Genomic DNA, 24,317 nt, shown 5'->3' with positions numbered 1-24,317 from the left:
AAATTATAGTAATTATTGTAATAACATTTTCTGAGTACTTTTAATGTGCTGTGCATGGCACTAGGAAATAGCTCAGATAGTCTTTATCACAACTATATGAGACAGGTAGTCTAAGTATTCCCATTTGATAGAGAAGGGAATTGAGAATATAGAGGGTTTGCGTAGTGAGCAATGTTGGATCCAGGACATGTCTGAATGAATACGACTGAATAAATCAGCAATTTTCAACTATTTCCATCTCATGGCACACATAACTAATTGCTAAAATTTTCAGCACACCAAAAAATAAGTTATATTTTTTGCTGATTTGCTAAAATAATTGGTATATAACTGATTCATTCACACTGGATGGCTGTTGTTGTGTTGGCTGTTGTCATTTTTTTATTTGGCAACCTAAGGGGAAAGACGTTAGTGCCTCTGACTAGTCAAGTACTGCATGTTTTAAAAATCCTTGCGGCACATCCGTGTGTCTCTTGCAGCACACCAATTGAAAATTGCTGGACTAAATTACAGGAGGGAAGGAGACCTATTAGGTTGCAGTTGTAGTAGCCTGAGTGAGAGATGGTGAGGTACTTACCTAAGTCTGGGGGCAATAGGTTGGAGAGGAATTTGAGGGATTAATTGTATATGGAAAAAGTTAAGGGAGAAGGAAAAGGCCCTATCATATATGGGTGGAGAGGTAGTTGTTGATGCCAATAACCTAGGAGAATAGAGGAGAGAAAATAAGTTCATGAGGATGGGAGAGAGGTAGAGAGTTTGGTTTTGGACATGCTGAGTTTGAGATGCTGTGGGACATTTAGTAGGGTGTGGACTGAGAAGGGAACTTCTATTTGTAATAATTTAAATGACTAAATAGAAATTTCATACAAGCATTCCAAATTTGAATTTCAGGAGGATACTTGGAAAATTCTACTCATGGAGTCCTGGCTTTGGTGCCGCTTTGCCAGCTTCTTATGTGGCCATTCTAATAGAAAGAAAAAGCAGGTAAATTTTTACGTATCTACACATTTAATTGGACTGATTAAATGTCCCCAATGACAACTAGAAAATTTTTTTGTTTATTGTTCATTATAGTGCAGGTATAAGAAATATTTCCACATCTATTTTTCAGTCTTGCAGAGATATATGATGGAAAACTTAATTTTATACTAATATTATAATTTATGTTTATTAAGCCTAAAAATACAAAGATTGACATTATAGAACACTAATATCCATTAATCTTTGTTTACTAAAAAAGTGGAGAGTTCTTTGGTGTGCCTAACTGAAACATGGCATCTACAAATTCTGATTAAAGATCTGCTCCAGAATCATAGTATCATTATCACACCTAAGAAAATTAACAGTAGTTTTTTTTAATTATCATATACATTTGTAATTTGCTTCAGGCTCATTGTTAAATCTATTATTTTTAAGGTGTCTTCCTGTTTAAACAAGTATATTTATTTTTATATAAACTGAAAATGTTCCATGAAAAATAATGACATTTCTATAAAATGCTACAAACTGTTATGTAAATTGTCCTCTCAGGTAAACAGTTAAGTTAAAGCTTCTGTATAAAATAATTTTTGCCATCTCATGAATAATGATTGCTGACAGCGATTTTGATTCCATATTTATCCCAGAGAATTAAAATTGGGTCATATATAAATCAAGATGTATTAATCAAGATGGGGTAATTTTTTTTCTTTTTTATTAAATTTATTGGGGTGACATTGATCAACAAAATCATACAGGTTTCAGATGCACAATTCCACAACACATCATCTAGAAACTGTATTGAGTGTTCACCACCCCAAGGCAAGTTTCCATCCATCACCATTTATTCCCCCTTTACCCTCCTCCACCTCCTTCCCATTTCTCCCTTCCCCTAGCACCCACCAAACTATGGTACATGTCCATGAGGTTTTTGTTTTTTGCTCAATCCCTTCACACCTGCCCCTACCATGTCAGCTGTCAGCCTGCTGTCTGTCTATGAATCTGTCTCTATTTTGCTAGTTGGTCCATTTTGTTCCTTAGATTCCACATTATGAGTGAAATCATATGGTACTTGTCTTTCTCTGACTGGCATGTTTTACTTAGCTTAATGTTCTCCAGGTCTGTCCATGGTTGCAAAGGCTAAGATTTCCTTCTTTTTTATGGCTAAGTAGTATTCCATCATCTAAATGTACCACAGCTTTTTTAGCCACTCATATACTGATGGACACTTGGGTTGCTTCCAAGTCTTGGTGATTCTAAACAATGTTGCAGTGAACATAGGGGTGCATGTATTCTTTCGAATTAGTGTTTTGGTCTTCTTCAGATATATTCCCAGAAGTGGAATCACTAGGTCATAAGGCAATTCCATTTTTAATTTTTTGACATAACTCCATACTGCTTTAACTTATGGCTGCACCAACCTGTATTGTCACCAATAGGATACCCCTGTACCACATCCTTACCAACAGTTGTTTGTTGACTTATTGATGATAGCCGTTTTTGCAGGTGCAAGGTGGTATCTTATCTCTTTGTGGTTTCCATTTGCATTCCTCAGATGCTTAGTGACATTGAACATTTTTTCACATGTCTATAGGCCGTCTGTATGTTCTCTTGGCATGTTTATTCAGGTCGTTTGCCCAATTTTTTTAATTGGACTTTTTTTTTGGTGTTGTTTAAGTTCTTTATACATTTTGTATAGTAACCCCTTATCAAATTTTGGATAGTAACCCCTTATCAGATGTATCTTTGGCCAGTGTGTTCCCACTCAGTGGTTGTCTTTCCATTTTGTTAAAGGTTTCCTTTGCTGTGCAGAAACATTTTAGTTTGATATAGTCCCATTTGTTTAGTTTTTCTTTGGTTTCTCTTGCCTGAGGAGATATATCAGAAAAAAATATTGCTACAAGAAATCCTTGAGACTTTATTGCCTGTTTTCTTCTAGGATTTTTACGTTTTTGAGCCTAACACTTAAGTCTTTAATCTATTTTGAGTTGATTCTTGTATATGGTGTAAGAAGGTTTAGTTTCATATTTTTGCACATATCTGGCCAATTTTTTCAGCATCATTTATTGAATAGACTGTCTTTATCCCATTGAATGTTTTTGCCTCCTTTGTCAAATATTAATTGACTATAAAGATGTGGGTTTATTTCTGGGCTGTCTGTTTTATTGATCTATGTTTATATTCATGCTAGTACCATGCTTTTTCAATTACTATGGCCTTTTAGTATATATAGTTTGATATCAGGCAGTGTGATTTTCCCTACCTTGTTCTTTTTCAGGATCGTTGTTGCTATTGGGGCTCTTTTGTGGTTCCATATAAATTTTTGGAATATTTGTTCTAGTTTTGTGAAATACACCATTGCTATCTTGATGGGAATTGTATTGAATCTATAGATTGCTTTGGATAGTATGGTTGTTTATATTAATGATGTTAATTTTTGCCATCCATGAATATGTTTTATGCTTCTGTTTATTTGTATCTTTATTTTTTCAGGTTTTTTAAAAATAATTTTCAGAGTACAGGTCTTTTAGGTCCTTGGTTAAATTTATTCCTGTGTATTTTATTCTTTTTGAAGCAATTATGAATGGGATTGTTTTCTTAGTTCCTCTTTCTGATAGTTCATTATTGGTGTATAAAAATGCAACTGATTTCTGGATATTTATTTTGTACGTTACTACTTTACTGAATTCATTTAATCACTTCTAGTAGTTTTTTCGTGGAATCTTTAGGGTTCTTTATATGAGCAGTATCATGTCATATGCAATTAATGACAGTTTAATTCTTCCTTTCCAATTTAAATGCCTTTTACTTCTTCTTGTCTGGTTGCTGTGACTAGGACTTTCAGTACTGTTTTGAATGAGAGTGGTGAAAGCGGACATACCTCTCTTGTTCCCTATCTTAAAGAGAAGCACTTGTAGTTTTTGCCTGCTGAGTATGACGTTTGCTGTGGGTTTGTCATGTATGGGCTTTATTGCACTGAGGTATGTTTTCTCTCTTTCCATTTTGCTGAGAGTTTCTACCATAAATGGGTGCTGGTTTTATTAAATGCTTTTTCTGAATCTCTTGAAATGCTCTTGTGGTTGTTATCCTTCATTTTGTTTATGTTGTGTGTTACATTTACTGATTTGCAGATATTGTACCAACCTTGCATCCTTGGAATAAACCCTATTTGATCATGGTGTATATGATCTTTTTAATATATTGCTATATCCAGTTTGTTAAAATTTTGTGGAGGATTTTAGCATCTATGTTTATGAAGGATGTTGACCTCTAATTTTCTTTCTTTGTAAGTGTCTTTATCTGGTTTTCTAAAATGATCTTGGAATCTTCCTTTCTCTTGAAATTTTTGGTATAGTTTGAGAAGTTTGAGAAGGTTAGGTGTTAGTTCTTTCTTAATGTTTGTTAAGATTCACCTGTGAAGCCATCCTATACAGGACTTTTATTTGTGGGGAGTTTTTGACTACTGCTTCTATTTCACTAGTTTTAGTTTGTCTATGCAGATTCTCTGATTCAGTTTTGCAAGACTGTGTGTTTCTAGGAATTTATTCATTTCTTCCAGCTTTTCTAATTTGTCAGCATATAGTTCTTTGTGATATTTTCTCACCATTCCTTGTATTTCTTTAGTGTCAGCTGTTACTTCTCTTTTGTTTCTGATTTTATTTATTTGGATCCTATTTATTTTTTTCTTGATGAGTCTGGTTAAAGATTTGTCTATTTTGTTTATTTTTTCATATAAAAGCTCTTAGTTTAATTGATCTTTTGTATTTTTTTCAGACTCTATTTTGTTTATTTCTGCTCTGATCTTTATTATTGTCTTCCTTCTATGGATTTTAGTCATATTGTTATTTTTTAAGTTCCTTTAAGTGTATAGTTAGATTGTTTATTTGAGATTTTTCTTGTTTTTTGGAGGTAGTCCTGTATTGCTATGTACAATGTTTCCCTCTTAGGGCTGCTCTCTCTGTGTCCCATAGATTTTGGGTTGTTGTATTCTCATTTTCATTGATTCAAGGTATCTTTTAATTTCTTTTTTCATCTCATTGTTAACCCTTTCATTGGGTAGTAACATGTTATTTAGCCTCCGTGTCTTTGGTGTTTTTCAGTTTCTTCTTGTGATTGATTTCTAGTTTCGTACCATTATGGTCAGAGAAGATGCTTGATACAGTTTCAATTTTCTTAAATTTATTGAGTCTTGTTTTGTGCCCTATCATGTCATTTATCCTAGAAAATGTTTTATGTGCACATGAAAAGAACATATATTCTGCTGGTTTGGCATGAAATGCCCTGAAGATACCAATTTAAATCCATCTGATACAGTGTATGATTTAAAACCTCCATTTCCGCCCTGGCTGGCGTAGCTCAGTGGATTGAGTGCGGGCTGCGAACCAAAGCATCGCAGGTTCAATTCCCAGTCAGGGTAAATGCCTGGGTTGCAGGCCACAGCCCCCAGCAACTGCACATTGATGTTTCTCTCTCTCTCTCTCCCTCCCTTCCCTCTCTAAAAATAAATACATAAAATCTTTAAAAAAATAAAACCTCCATTTCCATGTTGATTTACTGATTGGAAAATCTAATAGTTGATGTCAATGGGGTGTTAAAATCTCTGACTATGACTGGATTATTGTCTGTCTCTCACTTTTTGCCCATGAAGATTTGCTTTACATATTTAGGTGTTCTTATGTTGGGTGGACAAATGTTTACAAGGGTTGTATCTTCTTGGTGGAAAGACAGGACCTTTACTATTAAGTCCTGTCTTTCTTTGTCTGTAATTGTAACCTTTGTTTTAAGGTCTAATTTTTTCGGATATAAGTATTGCTACCCCAGGTTTTTAAAAAATTTCCATTTGCATGAGATATATTTCTCCATCCTTTTACTTTCTGTCGGTGTATATCTTTTGTGCTGAGGTGGGTCTTTTTTAGACAAGCAAATATATGGGTTTTCTTTTCTTTTTTTAAAAAAAGATTTTATTTATTTATTTTTAGAGAGGGAAGGGAGGGAGAAAGAGAGAGAAAGAGAAACATAGTGTGCGGTTGCTGGGGGTCATGGCCTGCAACCCAGGCATGTACCCTGACTGGGAATCGAACCTGCAACACTGGGTTTTATTTTCTTATCCATTCAGCTACCCTATGTTTTTTGATTGGAGAATTTAAGCAATTTACATTTAAATTGTATTTTAAGTATATTTTATTGATTATGCTATTACAGTTGTCCCATTTTTTCTCCCCATTATTCCCCTTCACCCTGCACCCCAATCCCACCAACATTCCCTCCTCTTAGTTTCATGTCCATGGGTCATACATGTCAGTTCTTTGGCTTCTCCATTTCTCATATTATTCTTAACCACACCCTGTCTATTTTGTACCTATCACTTATGCTTCATATTCCCTCTACCCTTTCTCCCCCTCCCCACTGATAACCCTCTGTGGGATTTCCATTTCTGTGATTCTGTTCCTGTTCTAGTTGTTTGCTTAGCTTGTTTCTTTTTAAGGTTCAATTGTTGATAATTTTGAGCTTGTTGTCATTTTACTGTTCATATTTTGGTCATCTTCTTTTTCTTAGGTAAGTCCCTTTAACATTTCATATAATAAACGCTTGGTGATGATGAACTCCTTTAACTTGACCTTATCTGGGAAGCACTTTATCTGCCCTTCCATTCTAAATGATAGCTTTGCTGGATAGAGTAATCTTGGTTGTAGGTCCTTGTCTTTCATGACTTGGAATACTTCTTTGCAGCCCCTCCTGCCTGCAAAGAAGTATTGGAAAAATCAGCTGCTAGTCTTATGGGAACTCCCCTGTAAGTAACTGTCTCCTTTTCTTTTGCTGTTTTTAAGATTCTCTTTTTATCTTTAATCTTCGGTAGTACAATTATTATGTGCCTTGATGTGTTCTTCCTTGGATCCAACTTCTTTGGAACTCTCTGAGCTTCTTGGACTTCCTGGAAGTCTTATTTCCTTGGCCATATTAGGAAAGTTCTCTTTCATTATGTTTTTAAATAAGCTTTCCGTTTCTTTCTTTTCCTGTTCTCCTCCTGGCACCCCTATGATTCGGATGTTGGAACATTTAAAGTTGTCCTAAAGGTTCCTAAGCTTCTCCTCATTTTTTTGAATTCTTGTTTCTTCATTCTGTTCTGGTTGACTGTTTATTTGTTCCTTCTGCTCCAAATTGTTGATTTGAGTCCTGGTTTCCTTCCCTTCACTGTTGGTTCCTTGTATATTTTTCTTTATTTCACTTTGTATAAGCTTCACTTCTATTTCTGTTTTGTGGCCATATTCAATAATTTCTGTGAGCATCCTGATTACCAGTATTTTGGATTGTGTATCTGATAGGTTAGTTATCACTTCATCGATTAGTTCTATTTTTGGAGTTTTGATCTGTTTTTTCATTTGGGCCATATTTCTTTGCCTGGGCACAGCTGTTACATTGTAAGGGGTGGAGCCTTAGGTATTTACCAGGGTGGGGCAACCCACGTTGTTGCATTGTGTTGCTGTATGTGTGGGAGGGGTCAGGAAGGGAACAATCCTGCTTGCTTGGCCCTTGGCCAGCTTCCAGTCACTTCCTCCACTACCCACAAGCAAATTGGGCCCTGCTGGTGCTCATTCCTGGGTGGGTGGGTTTATATATGTTCTAGGACCCTGTGGGTCTCTATAAGGAACTCTTCTGTGAGGCTGGGAGTCTCTCCCACCACCTCAACCCCCACAAGTTTTTTCAGTCAGAGGTTTTGAGGCTTTACTTCCCCTGGCTAGAATCCTGGGTTGTGCAGTCAGTCTCGCTCCCCAGTTGTTCGTCCCAGTTTATCTGCTTACAAATGTGGGACTACCCACTCTGCCAGCTACCTCCTTGCCCTTCCTGTTCCTCCAGCAGCTGCCTTGCCGGGAGTCCTCTGTGCCCCAGCTGCCCGTCTTTGCCCTCGTACCAGTCTGAATGAATATTTCCTCGTTAACTCCTTGGTTGTTGGACTTCCATATAGTTTGGTTTTCTAGTTCTGGCTCTTTTTCCTTTTAAATTTGTCATCATTCTTTTGGTTGTGTGAGGAGGTAAAGTGTATATACCTATGCCTCCATCTTGCCCAGAAGTCCTCTATGTTTAAATTGATTTTTGATAGCTACATATTTATTGCCATTTTATTCTTTCAATTATGCTCTTCTATTGTCGTCGTCATCTTCTTCTTCTCCATCTCCTCTTTCTTCTCCCCCTCCTCTTTTCTCTTCTTCTGGTTTTCCTGTGATGTGGATGTTGGTACCCTTCAAGTTTTCCCGAAAGTCCCATAAACTGTCCTGATGTTTTAAAATTCTTCCTTTTTCCTGCTCTGATTGGGGTTTTTTCCCTACCTTGTTGTTGAAATTGCAGATTCAGTGTTCTGCTTAATTTAACCTACTGTTTATTCCTTCCAATGTATCTTCATTTCAGATATTGTATTCTTCGTTTCTGATTGTTTTTTGTGGCTTCTGTGTCCTTTTTCATGCTGTTTGAACATCCTTCTAATTATTTGATTTCTATATCTAATAAATTGGTTGCTTTATGTCATTTAGCTCTTTTTCTGGAGATTTCTTTTGTTCTTTCATTTGGAGCCTGTTTCTTTGTTTCCCTATTTTGGCCGTCTCTTTGTTTGTTTCTATGTATGATACAGATCTGCTATCACTCCTAGTCTTTGTGGGGTGACCTTATGTAGTGGGTGTCTTGTGGGGTCCAGTGGTGCAGTCTCCAGGAATGTCTCTTGTGTGGGTTATTGGGCTGTCTTGTTGTAATTGAATGCTGATTGTTATTGGCCCATTTGTGTGTAGGACTGACCCATTGGCTGCCTGACAGTGAGGCTCAGTCCTGACCATGGCATGTGGCTGCTGTGCAGGTGTTCACCACACGAAGTGGGATTTGCTTCAGCAGGGTTTGGTGCCTGCCGATATCTCCCTTTGGATATGCCCCTTGTGAAGCTTTTTTGATCTTTCTTTGATGTTGTCTGAAGTTTTCCACTGGTTGTGTTGTTTCTGGGCCTTTTGGGAGGGATTCTGGTTTGGCCCAATGTCAGATGCTACCTGTGACTAGTCCTGGGTCACCTGTTTGGAGCAGTCTGAATGTGTCTTCTTCTGTAATCCCTGGTTAGAAGATTTCTCTTCAGCTTGTCTTCAGTTAGTCGTTCAGGTTCTGGCAGTAGATGCCTGCAGCTCATCTGCTGCTCTGCTGTCTTGGATTCTGTCTAGATTTACTCGAATAAACACTTTCTTCATTTTTATATGCCCTTAGGACTATTTCTAGAGATTTTACATGGCTGCTTTTATATAATTTTCACCAATTATAGTTGTTTTCTGTGGATTGAGTTCACAGAGCTCCTCATGTTGCCATTCCTAAACAGGGAGGTTTGGAATTCCAAAAAAACTCACCAAAGTCCACTGAATGCAAAGCAAGAAGACAGTGGGGTGCAGTGAGCCCCTGCTGGTACCTTGTGTGGCTCCATGCCTGCGAGTAGGCCCTGTGTAGGCTTCTCTGGAATTGTGCTGCACTATGCCATGTTAAGACATTCTGAGTCTTAAGCACCATAATGTTGGTGGCAAGAACAGCACCAGTATTACACCAGTGGAGTCAGAGCAGATCTCAGTACTTTTGTTCTGGCTAGGAAAGAATTCAGAGTCAAGACTCCAACTATAAGAGAAAGTTTTTTTAAAAAAGCACAAGGTAGAAGAACTGGGCTCAGGAAATAAGTCATAGAAGCAAAAGAAGGTACTTCGAGCTCAGAAGAGAGAAGCATATAGTGAACTTTTTGAAAAAAGCGTTGGGTGGAAGTGGGCAAAGGGGGAAAATGGGGATATCTCTATTAGTCAACAATAAAATGAAGGAAAAAATAAAAATAGAAGTGTGAGAAAAAGCTTTCAGGTATTATTTTCTTTAAGTGAGTGACTGCACTAGTGTTTTGTTGGTAGACACTAGGCATTCACAAAAAGTTTATAGCTGTTATAGATTATGACCTTTTCTAAATATTAATTCTAGTGGTTTTACTATTTTAAAAACCTAATAAAAATGTTAAGTCTAGGTCTCTGTAAGCACTGTCATAGGGTGGCTGATAAAAAAATTGATGCTTATCTTGATGTGATTGTTATGTAGTCAAACTATTAATGACATGTTGATTTATTTCTCTTTATTATTAAGTGATGCAATATATGGAAGTAGTTCTTTAGTTTTTTTTTAATTGACAGTTTATATATATATATGTCTATGTATGTATCAAGCACAAATCCTAGTTTGAGGTCTAATTAAAAACTTTAGATATTAGTTTTTAGTATTGTTCAGAAGCTAGTGACTTTTTATAAAGCAAGTTTTTTTTTAATGTTTTAGGAGTTAATCTTAAAACCTAGCAAAGCAAATCTTTTTTGCCTTATTTTAAGGGAATCTGGTCTGTACTTATGTGGAAGTACATAAAAACTAACTTTGTAGTCTGTTTTTCTCTTTTTTTAATCCTCAACCAAGAATTTTTTTTTTCATTCATTTCAGAGAGAGAGAGGTTGGGAGAGAGAGAGAGAGGTTGGGAGACAGAGAGAGGTTGAGAGAGAGGGAGAGAGAGAGGTTGAGAGACAGGGAGAGGTTGAGAGACAGAGAGAGGTTGAGAGAGACAGAGAGAGGTTGAGAGAGAGAGAGAGGTTGAGAGAGAGAGAGAGAGGTTGAGAGAGAGGTTGAGAGACAGGTTGAGAGAGACAGGTTGAGAGAGAGAGAGGTTGAGAGAGACAGAGAGAGGTTGAGAGAGAGGTTGAGAGACAGGTTGAGAGAGACAGGTTGAGAGAGAGAGAGGTTGAGAGAGACAGAGAGAGGTTGAGAGAGACAGAGAGGTTGAGAGAGAGAGAGAGAGAGAGAGAGAGAGAGGTTGAGAGAGAGAGGGGTTGAGAGAGAGAGAGAGGGAGGTTGGGAGAGAGAAAGAGAAGTTGAGAGAGAGAGAGAGAGAGAGCAAGAGAACCGTCAATGTGAGAGAGAGATGTTGCCTCTCATTTTGGTGTATGGCATGACACTCCAACCAAATGAGCCACCTGGCCAGGGCAGTAGTGTCTTTTTGCTTTGAAAAAGTGTTTGTTTCTACCACAAGTTTTAAATATTTTAATAAATTAAGCATCAATATCTTTTAATAGATTGTAAATAATTTATAAAGGTTGATGTTAAAGTTATTTTAAAGTTATTTTAAACTATATTTTAAAGCTATTACATCTAGTACCTAAAATGAAGCATATTAGTATTATAGTTTTTACTTTAGGGAGAAGGAGTTTATACTTATGCCTTTAATCCACAAAGAAAATAAATGATATGTTGGTGGAGATAGCCAGTAGACACCTAGAAATATGAGTCTAGATTCAGGAGATGCATGGTAGTTATAAAAATAAAATTTGAAGGTATTTTCTTATGAGTGGTCATTGAAGCTGTGGGAGACCAGTGTGTGAAAGCCCAGAGTATGAGGTCTGAGGTTAGAGGTTGGGAAACAACAGCATTAAGGGAGTTAGTGGTCAGTTGAAATGTATCCATAGTCCATCCTTTAAAATTAAATATTAGTAATTACTAGAAAAAGTGGAAGAAACAATGTGGAGGTTAGTATTTTTTTTTTCCATTTAGCAAATAGTGATAGTCCTAACTTTTAAATCTCTAAAGATTTATGTACTAGTGAAATCTTTACTCTGAAATTATATATTTTGGACTCAATTGTATAATCAGTTTTTCAAAAAACATTTAATGAAGAACATACAGTGATTATGCATACACATACACACATGCATATATGTGATATATATATAAAGTGAAGCTCTATAGTCATAAATATTTATAAATCTTCATCTCAATTGGTTTAACTTTATTTCCTCCATTTTTCTCTTTCCAAGTGATCCATCCATGTATCCATCATCCATTTATCTGTCCATGCATGCATGCATGCATGCATGCATCCATCCATCCATCTCTCTATCCATCCATCTCTTTCCCTGTCTCCCTTCCTCCCTTTATAGAATTAAATATTCTTTGCCTGCTAGTTCCTGACACCTAGTAAGAGGGCAGTTTGCTTAAATCTTAATCGCATCGCTGTGGGATTCTGAAAAAGCTTTGAAGTTGTTTCCAGGGTTGCTTAAAAAATTCGTGCCACAGCGAATTGAGATCATAGTGACTCAGCAGGAAGCTTTGGTAACATCCAGTTTATCTCTAGGTGGGCTGTTAAGATCTAGTCTTCTCTTTCTTTTTCTAGGAAGTGCTTTGTTTGTGGTGCAGAAAGAAGTTGTTCTAATGGATTTTGTTTTGTAGAATTGCTGTGGAATTTGCTTTGATTTTTAGTATTAGTTTAGATAGATTAAAATTGTGGGGTGCTCAAAAAATTGGACATAGATAAAAATATCAAAAACTGCATATTTATTCTAAACATACATATGGGTTGAATTGTTAAATTGCACTGTTATAGTTATGAAACTCCTAAAGCAGTTATGACCAAAATGAGTGAATTCTGTATTTTATATATAATATGTGAATATATATGAATACTATATATATATATATATAAAATGTATGAGTAAAAGAATACAATGTGTTTTGTCTATAAATTCTGGGCATCTTCATGTTCCAGTGTCATGTTATCTTCATAGGATGAGAATTAATTTACTTTCAGTCTTCTGAAAAATTTACCCTGTGTTAAACACTATGTATAGTAGGTTATGGTCATCGACTTTTCCTGTAGACTAGAAGTTTATCTTACTCATTTTTATACCTTAAAATAATTTTATACTCTTATTAAACATTCTGACAGATGGAAGTCTATTTTACCTTTAAAGATGTTTGAGATGATTAAATAGCATCACCTAGTAAATGGTTTCAATGTTTAGTAATTTTTACTATGGTTTTTTTTTTTAATTTTTTGGTTCAGATTCTAGGCACCACCAGAGAATGATGCTGTTGTATATAAAACTGTCCTCATTTCTAACTCCACTCAGTATATTGTTAGCTAGTTTAGTTTCATTTTTGCATATTTCAAGTCTTTGTCAGATTAGATGTACTAGGGTCACTATATTTTTCTTTAATCTCTAATTTCTATTCATTTCTAGAACACAAAATTTTTGTAAGTATATGTAGAATATATATTTATAATTTAGAACTTATGCTATTTCTACTGTAATCCTTAGTAACCTTAGTTTTGAAATGTTACAGTGTCATTCAAAAGTTTGAGAAGGTTAGCTAAAAGAATATAGACACTAGAATTTCCAAAATAAAAAGTATTATTGCTCATCTAATTAGATACCATAATGTCATTAGATGAAAGTAATATCTGAATTTTCTGCATAATGTGAAGATTCTTTTTAATTTACTAAGATGTTAAGAAAATTTAATTATTTTTATATTTTCCCATAGGAATAGTGATACTCTGATTACACAAAGTTCTGATAGCAGTCGTTCTTAATACTTTTTAGGTAGTACCCCTTGATGTGCATGCCCACTGAAATATATGCAAATTTAAAAGGGTCACCCTTATCAAAAAGAGAAAAAAAATTTTATGGTTTAAAGAAATACTTGACTAATTGAGGTTTAGCAATCTTTTAATCTAGTTCTTCTCAGCACAATAGGAGTATTTATGTATCAGAAACTTCTGTGAAATTGAAAAGTTATTGTCCTTCTTGACCCTATCCCTTCCTCTTTAGGCCTTTGCCACCTTTTGTTCTAACTGGCACCTCCCCCTTCCCTATTACACTTGTAGCAGTGTTTTAATATGTAATTCAGTTTCCAGAAAGAAACTACTCACTACAAAGGGAGTGACCTGTTTGTCTTCAGACTTAGGCTAGATATAGTCAAGTGTTAAATAATAAAATAGCATTTCCTTAACTTATCAGTTTCTTAAGATACTGAACATCTCTGGAGAAGTGATGAAGCACATTACTGTCCTCATGCTCTGCCCCTGTCGTTGGCACTGGAAAGGAGATTGAAGTCTGTGCTCCAGGGAAACCAACCAAAAAGAGTCTGGCCGTATGATCCATCATGTCTGCCCTTCACAGATACTGTCCTCTCGTTCTTGGGGCTATGAGAGCTCAGTTGGAATTTAGATAAAACTGGGAAGGAGATAATCTTCGTTATTTGGGAATGATAAGTTGAAACTCGTAACCAGAATCAGATATAATCTAGGAATACTGTATCCTCTGTCTTTTCCTCAATAGCAAGAATATATCAAGGATTTATTCATTCACAAAGCATAGAAGCCTGTCAGGATACCTTATTAAAAAGTGAGTGAATTGCAGAATTAAAGGTAATTTAGTAAGACTTTCTGTTGTAGAAACAGTGCATTAGAAAGAACACAAAACTGTGGAGTCAGAATAACTGACTTTTAATTCCAGTTTGTCTTTGTGTGACTTTTATATATTTTTAAACATTTATTTATTTAGTTAGTTATTTTTAGACAGAGGGTAAGGGAGGGAGAAAGAGAAGGAAAGAAACATAAATGTTTGGTTGTCTCTTGTGCACCGCTACTGGGGACCTCGCCCACAACCCAGGCAGGTGCCCTGACTGGGAATCGAACTGGTGACCCTCTGGTTCGCAGGCTGGTGCTCAATCCACTGATCCACACCAGCCAGGGCAACTTTTATATTTTTAAGGAAACCACTTCTCTGATTCTTGGTTTTTAGTAGAGTGAGGATAATAGTATCTGCATTACACTTTATAGGACTATTTTTTTTTGCTTAAATTTTTTTTTCAATTATAGTTCATACTCAGTATTAGTTTGCATTAGTTTGAGGTGTAAATATAGCATAGTCATTAGACAATCATATACTATAGGACTTTTGAGAGGATAAAATCTGATTTCAAAATATTGATTACACCTTACAAATTGTTAAACTTCATGGAAATGTAAGATAAACTGATCACGTCTTTGCTTGTTAATACACTGGTATCTTTAATTGACCATCCCTCTGTTTAGTGGCTATCTTTTGTGATTTTATTTCTATAATATGTGTCTATAACGTGTTCCTCTTTATAAGGCTGGGTTCTAGTAACACCTTGTTTAGTAGTTTCATTGTTTGTTTAGTGCCCATTAGATAAGAGGTACTGTTGAACATTGTGAAAATGTAGAGGTAAACAAGATAATATATCCTTGGTAGTTAAAGATGAAAATTTATATCATCAGATAGATGGAAGCTAGTGATCCAAACTGTATGTGCGTTGAGTCTTAGAGACAGAATTAGATTAGTGGAACAAATGTTTTAAAGATAGTATTAAGCATTGGTTCACTTCATAATGACATCAATTATCAGGCACTACCACTGAAATTACAGAAATATTTTTTTTGGTTTTATACTTAAGAATATTATTTTATTCTTTATATATAGTTAGCTTTCAGTAAGAGTAGGTTTCACTTGAGAAGGATTTATCTTTTCTGTATATGTGTGACTCCTGGATATTGATGTTACCTAATTTTTCTTTATATAATTTATTTAAAATGAGTGTTGTTAGAACATCTTTGATTTAGAATTTGGTAAATTGATAAGATTGATAAAGATTAGTAGAAACAATTTCAATTCATATATAGAAATCATAGAAAAGAAGAGCCAACAGGGATCTTACAGATCAACTTATCAGTGATTTGAAAATTCTTTTGAGAAGAACACTGGAATTCTCCCATCCTGCTGAGGTGCATTAGAACCTGCTGAAGGGGGACTTTGTTGGGCCCGGTGGGGGGGGGGGCATGGTATGCTCAGTAGGTGTGCCTAGGTTGCCTTCCCCTTTCAACTAGAGTACATCCAGTGTGACATTTATATTGTATATTGATGATAAATGAAAGCTTTTTAAAAATAGTTTTTATGTTTAAAAATGTAAGTTAGAAAACTAGTCTTGTTCCCTATTTTAAGGACATAGAATACCAGAGAATTAAAGTTAACTGGAACCCTGATTTCCTAACTTCACTTTGGTGTTATTCAGGTAAATCATACTGCCTCCATGTGGCTTTGATAATATTAGAAATCTTATTAACCAATTTTAAATAATGAACAATCCACGCTAGGTGTGACTGGATCTGACATCAAGAATATTTCATTGGCAATATTTCATTCATGTTGCTATCCATACCTGGAAAATTGGTACTTGTTTTATATACAAAGTATTTGTTTTCTTTGAATACTAGAAATGTTTATAATTGAAACTCAAGTAAATTTTTATCATTTTCAGAATTTATTATTTTTACCTTTCCCTTAAACTCTTTTGTTTCCTCTTAAGCTCATAAAACATTAAACACTTCTTTCCTAGAGAATAAGATGTGCTTCATTCGTGACCTGTACAGGATAGTTAAATAGAGAGGTTAAAGGCATAAAGTTGTCCCTAGTTTTGAGTTTCTAGCTGAATTCTCATTAAACAGACTTGGTAAATATGCAATTTTCCTGTAAATTGTTTATAGAACTTTTGTTTGTGCTTTGGCATTAGAAAGTTCCCTTAGTGCCTGACTCACCTAACAAGGAAGGTGAAAAGTGAGGTGATTTAGTATGAATTGTCATCACATCTAAGAAACAGTTGTGTGTGAAACAAATCAAAGACCTGATTTTTTTTGAAAAAATTTTCGTTTAGTTAGAATTGTTTTGGCTTTGACTTTTTGGCAAGATGAATTTCTTAGGATTCTTTATTAAGTTTGGAATTCTCTACCATAAATATAGATTAGCAATTTTCATCTCATGACACACATAAAGTGATTACTAAAATTTTGCCTATCTGACAGGAATAATAGGTATAATTTTGATTCATTCACACGGACGGCTGTTGTTGTGTTGTCTGTTGTCATTTTTTATTTGACAATCTAAGGGAAAAGGGGCCAGTGCCCCTGATTAAGTAGTCAGGTATTGCATGCTTTAAAAATCTTTGTGGTATACTGGTTGTAAATCTCTGATGCATACTAATAGCAAATTATACTACTCTTCCTATTAATAAATAATAAGGCAATAATAATTTTTAAAATTGAGATTTAATTGACCTATAACATATATTGGTTTAAGGTATGCAACATAATAATTTGATATTACTAAATACTGTGAAATGACCCCCACAAGTCTGGTTAACAATTACTAGGCACTTTGGCCCTGGCTGGTGTGACTCAGTGGATTGAGTGACAGCCTGTGAACCTAAGGGTTGCCAGTTCAGTTCCCAGTCAGGGCACATACCTGGGTTGCAGGCCTGGTCCCCAAGTAGGGGTTGTGCGAGAGGCAACCACATGTTGATGTTTCCCACTCTTTCTCCCTCCCTTCCTCTCTCTAAAAATAAATAAAATTTAAAACAAAATAAAACAAAATAACAAATTACTAGGTAATTATAATTTTAAAGAATTTAAATTAATGAAAGCTAAGCAAAATGACTTGCTGAATCTATTTAGATCCAACTATTGGGGTACTGAAAACTTAGCCCAGAATAATGTACCTCTTTTTCTCAAATCCTGATCATTATTTTGATAGCTTATTCAAAAATGATAAAGTGATTATTAAGTCAAGTTAATGCTTAATCTCATCTGTTTCTTTTTAAAAATTATTTTCAGGAGAGGGCTGCTCACAATTTATATGGCTAACTTGGTAAGTAATTTTTTTCTTTTTGCTTTTGAGAGTTTTCCATGTGCTTTTTCATATTTTCTTTTTTAAATCAAGTTCCCTTAAAAAAGAGAAAAGGGCATCTGCTTAAGTTTGAGAATATTTTCTGTCTCTATTTTAAAGGATAGACTTGAGTTTTTGAAAGAGCCTCCTTGCCATTGGCTTTATTCCTGTCACATATGACCAAATTTCACTTATTTCAGGTGGGAAATGATCCACAGTCCTGTGCTCTTTGTGACTTTTTTAAAAAAGCATAACTCTATCTTATTTATTTATTTACTTACTTATTTATCTATCTATTCATTTTTATTATACTTTTTCCATTGCAATTTATCTCTCTTATGCCCTCTTCCACCCTCCTCCCCTCTCCTACAATCAGCACCCCTGCTGTTCCTGTCCATGCGTCCTTGTCCTTTTTTGCTCCATCCCTCCATTCCCCCCAAAGCTGCAGATCTTCATCTTTGATAGGATCTGTATCTGTGTATCTCTATACATCCTTAATTGTACATATTATATTTCTGTTGCCATTTCTTATGGGAAAAACGATGTAAGGATGAGCTCTTAGGAGGCACATTCTTCTTGTACATTAGAACAGCAGTGGTTCTATTGTCAAACACTGAGTCTGTCTAAGAAAATAATTAGCCAGGCTCAAATTTCTAAGTTTACAGAAGTGAAATCAATGTTAACTAGTCTGATATTCTTTATGGTAAATGTATACTTAAAATTATATAATTTTGATTGTCAAGTTCATATTTGAATACATATTTATATTAATGTGAAATAAGCCAATTGGCAAAAGGTAAATACCATGTGATGTCACCTGTAAGAGGAATCTAATGAACAAAATAAACTAATGAGCAAAATAGGACCAGAGGCCTGGAAACATGGAACAGTGTGACAGCGAGCAGAGGGGTGTGGGGAGGGGGATAATGGTGGAAGGCTTTTTGAATGAATGGTGGTTATTCATACGAAGAACACATATGAGTGTGACCCATGGGCATGGAGAACAGTGTGGAGATTGATTGTGGGAATGGGGGGGACGCGGGCAGGGCAAAGGAGGGCAAAGGGAAAAATTGGGACAACTGTAATAGAATAACAATAAAAAATAAAAAATATTTTAAAGTTGTTTAGAATTAAAAGGCAACATTGACAAATTTAAAAGATAAATGGTTATTTTTTTACCTAGTGATAAATTCTTGAATTCTGTAACAAGAAAATATAATTCAGAGTTATATTTACCAACTCATTTCAGTTACAAACAATATGTAATTTTTGCTATGAACTTATCACGTGTCAGTGACTGTGTAATATGCCAGTAGGCAACATCAGGACAGTCTTTGTACTTACGGAGTTTGCTGTCTAATGGAGAAGTCACAATAGAAATAATGCTTGAAAAGGAAGAAAAGATGAATAATACGGTGCTGTGGGAACCATATCAGCACCAAATTATTCTGGTGCTTGTTTGAGCTGTTATTTTTTAAAACTCTTAAGAATATGTTTGCATACTATAATGGATTTGAGTTTTAATGTTTCTTTTTTCTTTTAGCCATGCACATGCTTTTCTACACTACTGCATGGTATATATTTGAATAACCAAATAATGTGTATGTTTTACACACTTATCTCTAAAGTCTGAGTAAACTTCCACAAATTATCTTTGTGTTTTCTGGTTTAGATTGTAAATTCCTGAAGAGAAGGTCTTTGATTTTCATGTAATCTGTGTTGGAGAGTGCCCTTAAAATGCTGTAGTATTTTTAGATTGAACTTTTTATTTTGAAACAATCATGGATTAATATGCAGTTGTAAGAAATAATTGAGAAATCTAATGTACCCTCTACTCAGTTTCTCTCAGTATTGTTATCTTACAAAACTGCAGTAGTATCAAAATTAGGGTATTTACATTGGTATTTACTATAGTTAAGACAGAGAACATTTCCTTCACCACAGGGATCCCTCATGTAGCCCTTTTGTAACTAATCCCCTTCTTTTACTCTTACCACTCTTCCTCCCAGTTAACCTCTGGCAATCTCTTCTTTATTCCTCTGATTCTATAATTTCTATAGTCCTTTTAAGAATGGTATGTAAATAGAATCATATAGTGTATACTATTTGTGATTAGCTGTTTCACTCAGCATAGTTTTCTAAAGATTTATTTAAGTTGTTGGCAAATGTCTGTAGTTCATTCTTTATTGCTGAATAGTGTTCCACGGTATGGCTATATTAATTTGTTTAACTATTTACCCATTGGAGGACATCTGCCTCATTTCCAGTTTTTGGCTATTGCATATAAAGCTGCTATAAGTATTCACATGCAGCTTTTTGTGTGAATGTTTTTATTTTTCTAGGGTAATTGCCCAGGAGTGTGATTCCTAGGTCATATGGTAGTTGCTGTTTGGTTTTTAAAGAAACTTTTAAACTGTTTTCCCAAGTGACTGTACTGTGTTGTTTTGATAGTGTTTCCAGTCTAGAATAAGCCTTTGAATATGTCGTTCTTTATAAATGGGAAATTTCTTTGGGGGAGGAGCATTTGTCTATTCAGTAGATTTATACTCTATGTCCAGATTAATAAAATTCAGCATTAGAATATTAGAAAAGTTTTTCAGAAAATTCAGAATATGAATTGGCCTTTTATCCTTTGTCAGTCAGTTATAAAGGGTCTGTAATTCAAAAATTTAATGAGATCAAAGGCTTTACACATAGATTTTTGACTATTTCTAAAGAAAAGTGAATCTGTACATGATGTATTCTGAATACTAGTGATTAATAAGCTTCATCTTCCCTTTGTCATAGGTGGGCACAGGTAACCAGGTTCTTAGTAATCGAGACAAAGAATTGAACTGAACACCCAGAGTTTGTAGAAGAGAACGTGGGAGCAGGCCAACTCCAAGCAGAGATTGACCTCATGGGCTGGAGGGACTTTATTCTTATAGGGTGGATCCTTCCTGGCTAGTTTTGGTGGGCTTTTACTGAGTATATACAAGTAGTTGCATTACTTTAAAGCTACTGCACATGTGGTTTCCCATGATCCTCCCTGATTAGCCACCAGGGAAGAGGGTCCCACAATGCTATGGAATTAATCCCCGTTTCTCCTGGGGTCCCCCTGTACTAGGTTCACCTTTCCCTAAGCCAGAGAATTATAGCTCTCCATGCTAGAGATTGGTGAAAAAGAAAAGAGTGAGTTATTCAAGTTATACAGACTAAAAGTAATGACTTAATGTCTTTGTTAAAATCCCAAAGTCCCTTGAAACACCCAGAAACACACACAGTCCTTCCTTCCCCGCTTTGCCCAGTCTGGGGTACCGTATCGCGGGAAAAGAAATAGAAGTCCGTGGCTTAGGCAGCTCTCGCTTTTTCCTAGTAATTTGTGCTCAGCTGGCAGGCCTTCCTTAGTTCCCAGCACCATTGGTTGTGTTGCCAGGATCTTCAGCTAAAGTCTTGCGGTGATTCTTCTCAGGCTGCGGGGGGCGGCGGGGTGATCCCCCTTTCTGGGAGAGCGACGGCAGCAGCACCAAGAGGGCTAGCGCGGAGCTCATCGTGTCGTGGCCAGAGCAGGTGGCTGCAAGCTTGGCTAGGCCTGAGAGTGTGGGCGCAGTGTGCGGAGGCCTGGCAGTAGCTGCGGCGGCCAGGCAGTGACTCGGTGCTCCCGAGTCACTTACTGGTGGCCCCTTCTCGCGGCCATGGCTGCAGAGCCGGCTGGGGCTCGGAGCCGGAGGGGTATAGGAGCCGCAGGTGGCTGCATCGCAGACAGTGTGCACGGCTGCGGGAGTCCCCACTCTGCTAAAGCCGCATGGTTCTCTCTCAGTGACTGCGGTCCTCCCTGCACTGCCACAGCTGCATGGTTCTCCCCTCAATGGCCGCCAAGTCTGGGTTTAAATCCCCGCCAATCTTCCTCTGCAGCCCCATTTCCGACTTCTCCCACACTCGGCTTCACATGCCAGAACTCATATCCTTCCAGCTTTACTGGGCTGCCATCATGAGTCTGGGCAGGCGTGGCCCCATGTCATGGAGCCAATCTTCTCTGAGCTCCCATGCAGGCGCTGTAACTTGGGGGACCCGCCCCCAGTTACATCTTGGTGGGGAAGTTACTTCCATTCCCCTGGCTCAGAGCTGATCACAGCTATTTAACATATCTATGCAACCAATTAAAGGTTATAGATATGTTAAATGACCACACCAGAGGGTAGGTGCAAGGCTGTTGCTATGCAGAACAGCTCTCAATGGCCCTGCTTAATTTAATTTGTCCCTTCCCCTGGGGTGGAGGGTGAGGACATTCTATATATTTTTCTAATATTTCCTGGACACCTTGAGTTCTGAACTCCATTACAAATCCTTCTTTTGGGCACCCTTTGGCTGCACCCTCCTACACCTTTATCTAAATAGAACTTTTTATATATACTGCTGTTATTTAACTGTTACTATAGTAACAGGGTGATTGGTTCAGAATAGGTAAGAATTTAAATTTTTTCAGATACCAAATTTAGCCTTAAGAAATAACTTTTATAACTTCGTTGTATTGCTTATTAGATTAAGTTGAGATTGTTGGCTTATACCATCAATGACAAATGCTGGAAGGTTTTATTTTAAAAAGTTATTTATTGTATTTAGGTATGTGTTTCTAATCTGGAAAGCACAGGAAGGCATAAAGAAGAAAGTAAAAGTCTATAATTCTACCATGTAGTAATTACTAACATTTTAGTGTTTAGTTTTTATTCTCTTCTTTTCCTCTAGTTTATGTACATAAATACACAAACATAGATGCACATTCACATTTCACATTGTATACCAATTTTTAAAAAATGAGGGCATATTGTTTTGTGACATTTTTATTACTGTGCCATATAGTTATTAATTTAAATTGTTCTATTTTTACTCATTTTTATTGAATTTATTGGGGTGACATTGGTTAGTAAAATCAGCCAGGTTTTTTTTTTTTTTTAAGATTTTATTTATTTAGTTTTAGAGAGAAGGGAAGGAGGGAGAAAAAGAGGGAAAGAAACATCAATGTGTGGTTGCCTCTCATGTGCCCCCTACTGGAGACCTGGTTTGCAGCCCAGGCATGTGCCTGACTGGGAATTGAACTGGCAACCCTTTGGTTTGCAGCCCAGGCATGTGCCTGACTGGGAATTGAACTGGCAACCCTTTGGTTTGCAGGCCATGCTCAATCCACTGAGCTACACCAGCCAGGGCACCATTCAGGTTTCAAATGTACGACTCTGTAACCAGTCAATCTGCATTGCTTATGATAATTGGTTTTGGAGGGTGCCTTTTCACTTCTTGATTACGTCTTCATTATGAGTTGACTTTATACATCCACACATGCACACAGCCCCATTCAAAATGTTGGGAGACAGTGAAATAATAACTCTTAGTAATAATATAATTTTGTTGGTTTTCACTGTGATAGTTATTTATTCTTTAATTACACTGCTGTGCCTTTGAATGAATACATGATTGAAGAATTCACAGAACTTGCTTCATATTATCTTTATTGTCATTGTCTTTATTTTTATTAAGTGAACATTTATTCACTGAGTGCAAAGCATTTGGTAGGTGTTGGGCACAAATATAAGCCATTATTCTGTCCTTAAAATTAATTTTGTTGAAGGAACAACATATAACTAGGTCAGGATTTTAAATGAATAAGTAATTAATAGTCCAAGGTGGTGTATTCATGTCAAATATGTGGCTAGACAACACATTTGTTAGAATTAAAAAAAAAAACGAGTTTGCTTTTGGCTGGGGCAGCCAGAGAGGGTTTTATGAATTACATGGGACTTGAACCTTAAAGAAAGGAAAGGACTTGGAGGAAGCTCTGTCTTAGAGATGTATCAGTGATGTATCAGTGACCACCGGACAAAAATCGTGCCTTCCCAAGGACTGCCAGGTTGGGCCAGAGTTTAGGAAAATGACAATAACAATAACAAAAGGATAACAAGCATTTATTGAGCACCTACAATGTTAAGCATTGTAGGTGAAACTGGAGTTACCAAAATAATAGTCACTGCTTCCATGGACCTAAACTTTACTGGGGAGAGAAATTTGTAAACCAGTGGGAGTAAATCACATCTCTGTTTTTTTTTTTAGTATTGGTAGTTGTCTCAGAACAGAAAATAGTATAGTGTACTATGTTGTGATGAGTATAAATTTTGCTAGTTGTGTTTGTGTTAGTGTTATAAGCAGGTATAGAGCTATATACTCTAAATAAGGGACATCTCTATTTATGATTTGTTATTATAAAAAGATCTTCCCTTGGACTACCTTATAGTTACTCTTACTACTCATGATCATCTGTCAGGAAGCCATGGTAAGTCTCGGTTATTAGACAAGTAGTTTATAGCCTTAGTGATTAACTAACAGTTTTAAAAAATTACAAACTTAAGGCTATTGAATTAGTACCTATTTGAAAATGTTGTTTCTTGCTATATGTTGATAAGTGTGTTTTGGAAGGAAAAGAGTATAATTTAAACTAATACTGTATTTTAGATTTTTAGAATTGATAGAGAATTAGTTGTTAAGGGGAAAATGTATAAAAGTTATACATAAAAGGTATAAAATAAAGGATTAAATATTTTATCTAGCTTCTGCCTGAGAGATGGCTATGAAATAATGGAAACGTTTTCCTGGGGCAAACATGCCAGAACCACTCACCACGGAGCACCGGCTGCTCGGGCTCAGCTCTGCCACAGTGTGATTTAAAAGGGAACATGTGAAAGTCTGCGTTCACGTGATTTCCCTTTATTATGTTGGTTGTGACAGTGACTGAGGATTCCAGTCTTTCAAAACTCATCATGTGCT

The 24,317-nt window shown here is 36.1% G+C and overlaps 1 protein-coding gene and 1 long non-coding RNA gene across 3 annotated transcripts in view; one reads left to right on the top strand and one right to left on the bottom strand.

Annotated features, from left to right (window-relative positions):
- Window positions 1–24,317, top strand: part of TMEM135 (transmembrane protein 135) — a 320,100-nt gene that overhangs the window by 91,328 nt on the left and 204,455 nt on the right. For both annotated transcript variants that reach the window (XM_036028704.1, XM_028516386.2), the window contains exons 3-4: window positions 892–984; window positions 17,474–17,507. In XM_036028704.1, coding sequence (XP_035884597.1) covers window positions 892–984; window positions 17,474–17,507 — 127 coding nt within the window. The remainder of the gene's footprint in view (window positions 1–891; window positions 985–17,473; window positions 17,508–24,317) is intronic.
- LOC118501238 lies at window positions 19,179–22,421 on the bottom strand. Its single transcript, XR_004903851.1, has 2 exons — window positions 21,889–22,421; window positions 19,179–20,301 (listed from the first exon to the last, which is right to left on the bottom strand). It is a non-coding gene; the product is annotated as an uncharacterized LOC118501238 (long non-coding RNA).

Source organism: Phyllostomus discolor, chromosome 6 (genome assembly GCF_004126475.2).
Source record: "Phyllostomus discolor isolate MPI-MPIP mPhyDis1 chromosome 6, mPhyDis1.pri.v3, whole genome shotgun sequence".
NCBI classification, from domain to species: Eukaryota; Metazoa; Chordata; class Mammalia; order Chiroptera; family Phyllostomidae; genus Phyllostomus; species Phyllostomus discolor.
This window is presented reverse-complemented; position numbering and strand designations above follow the sequence as displayed.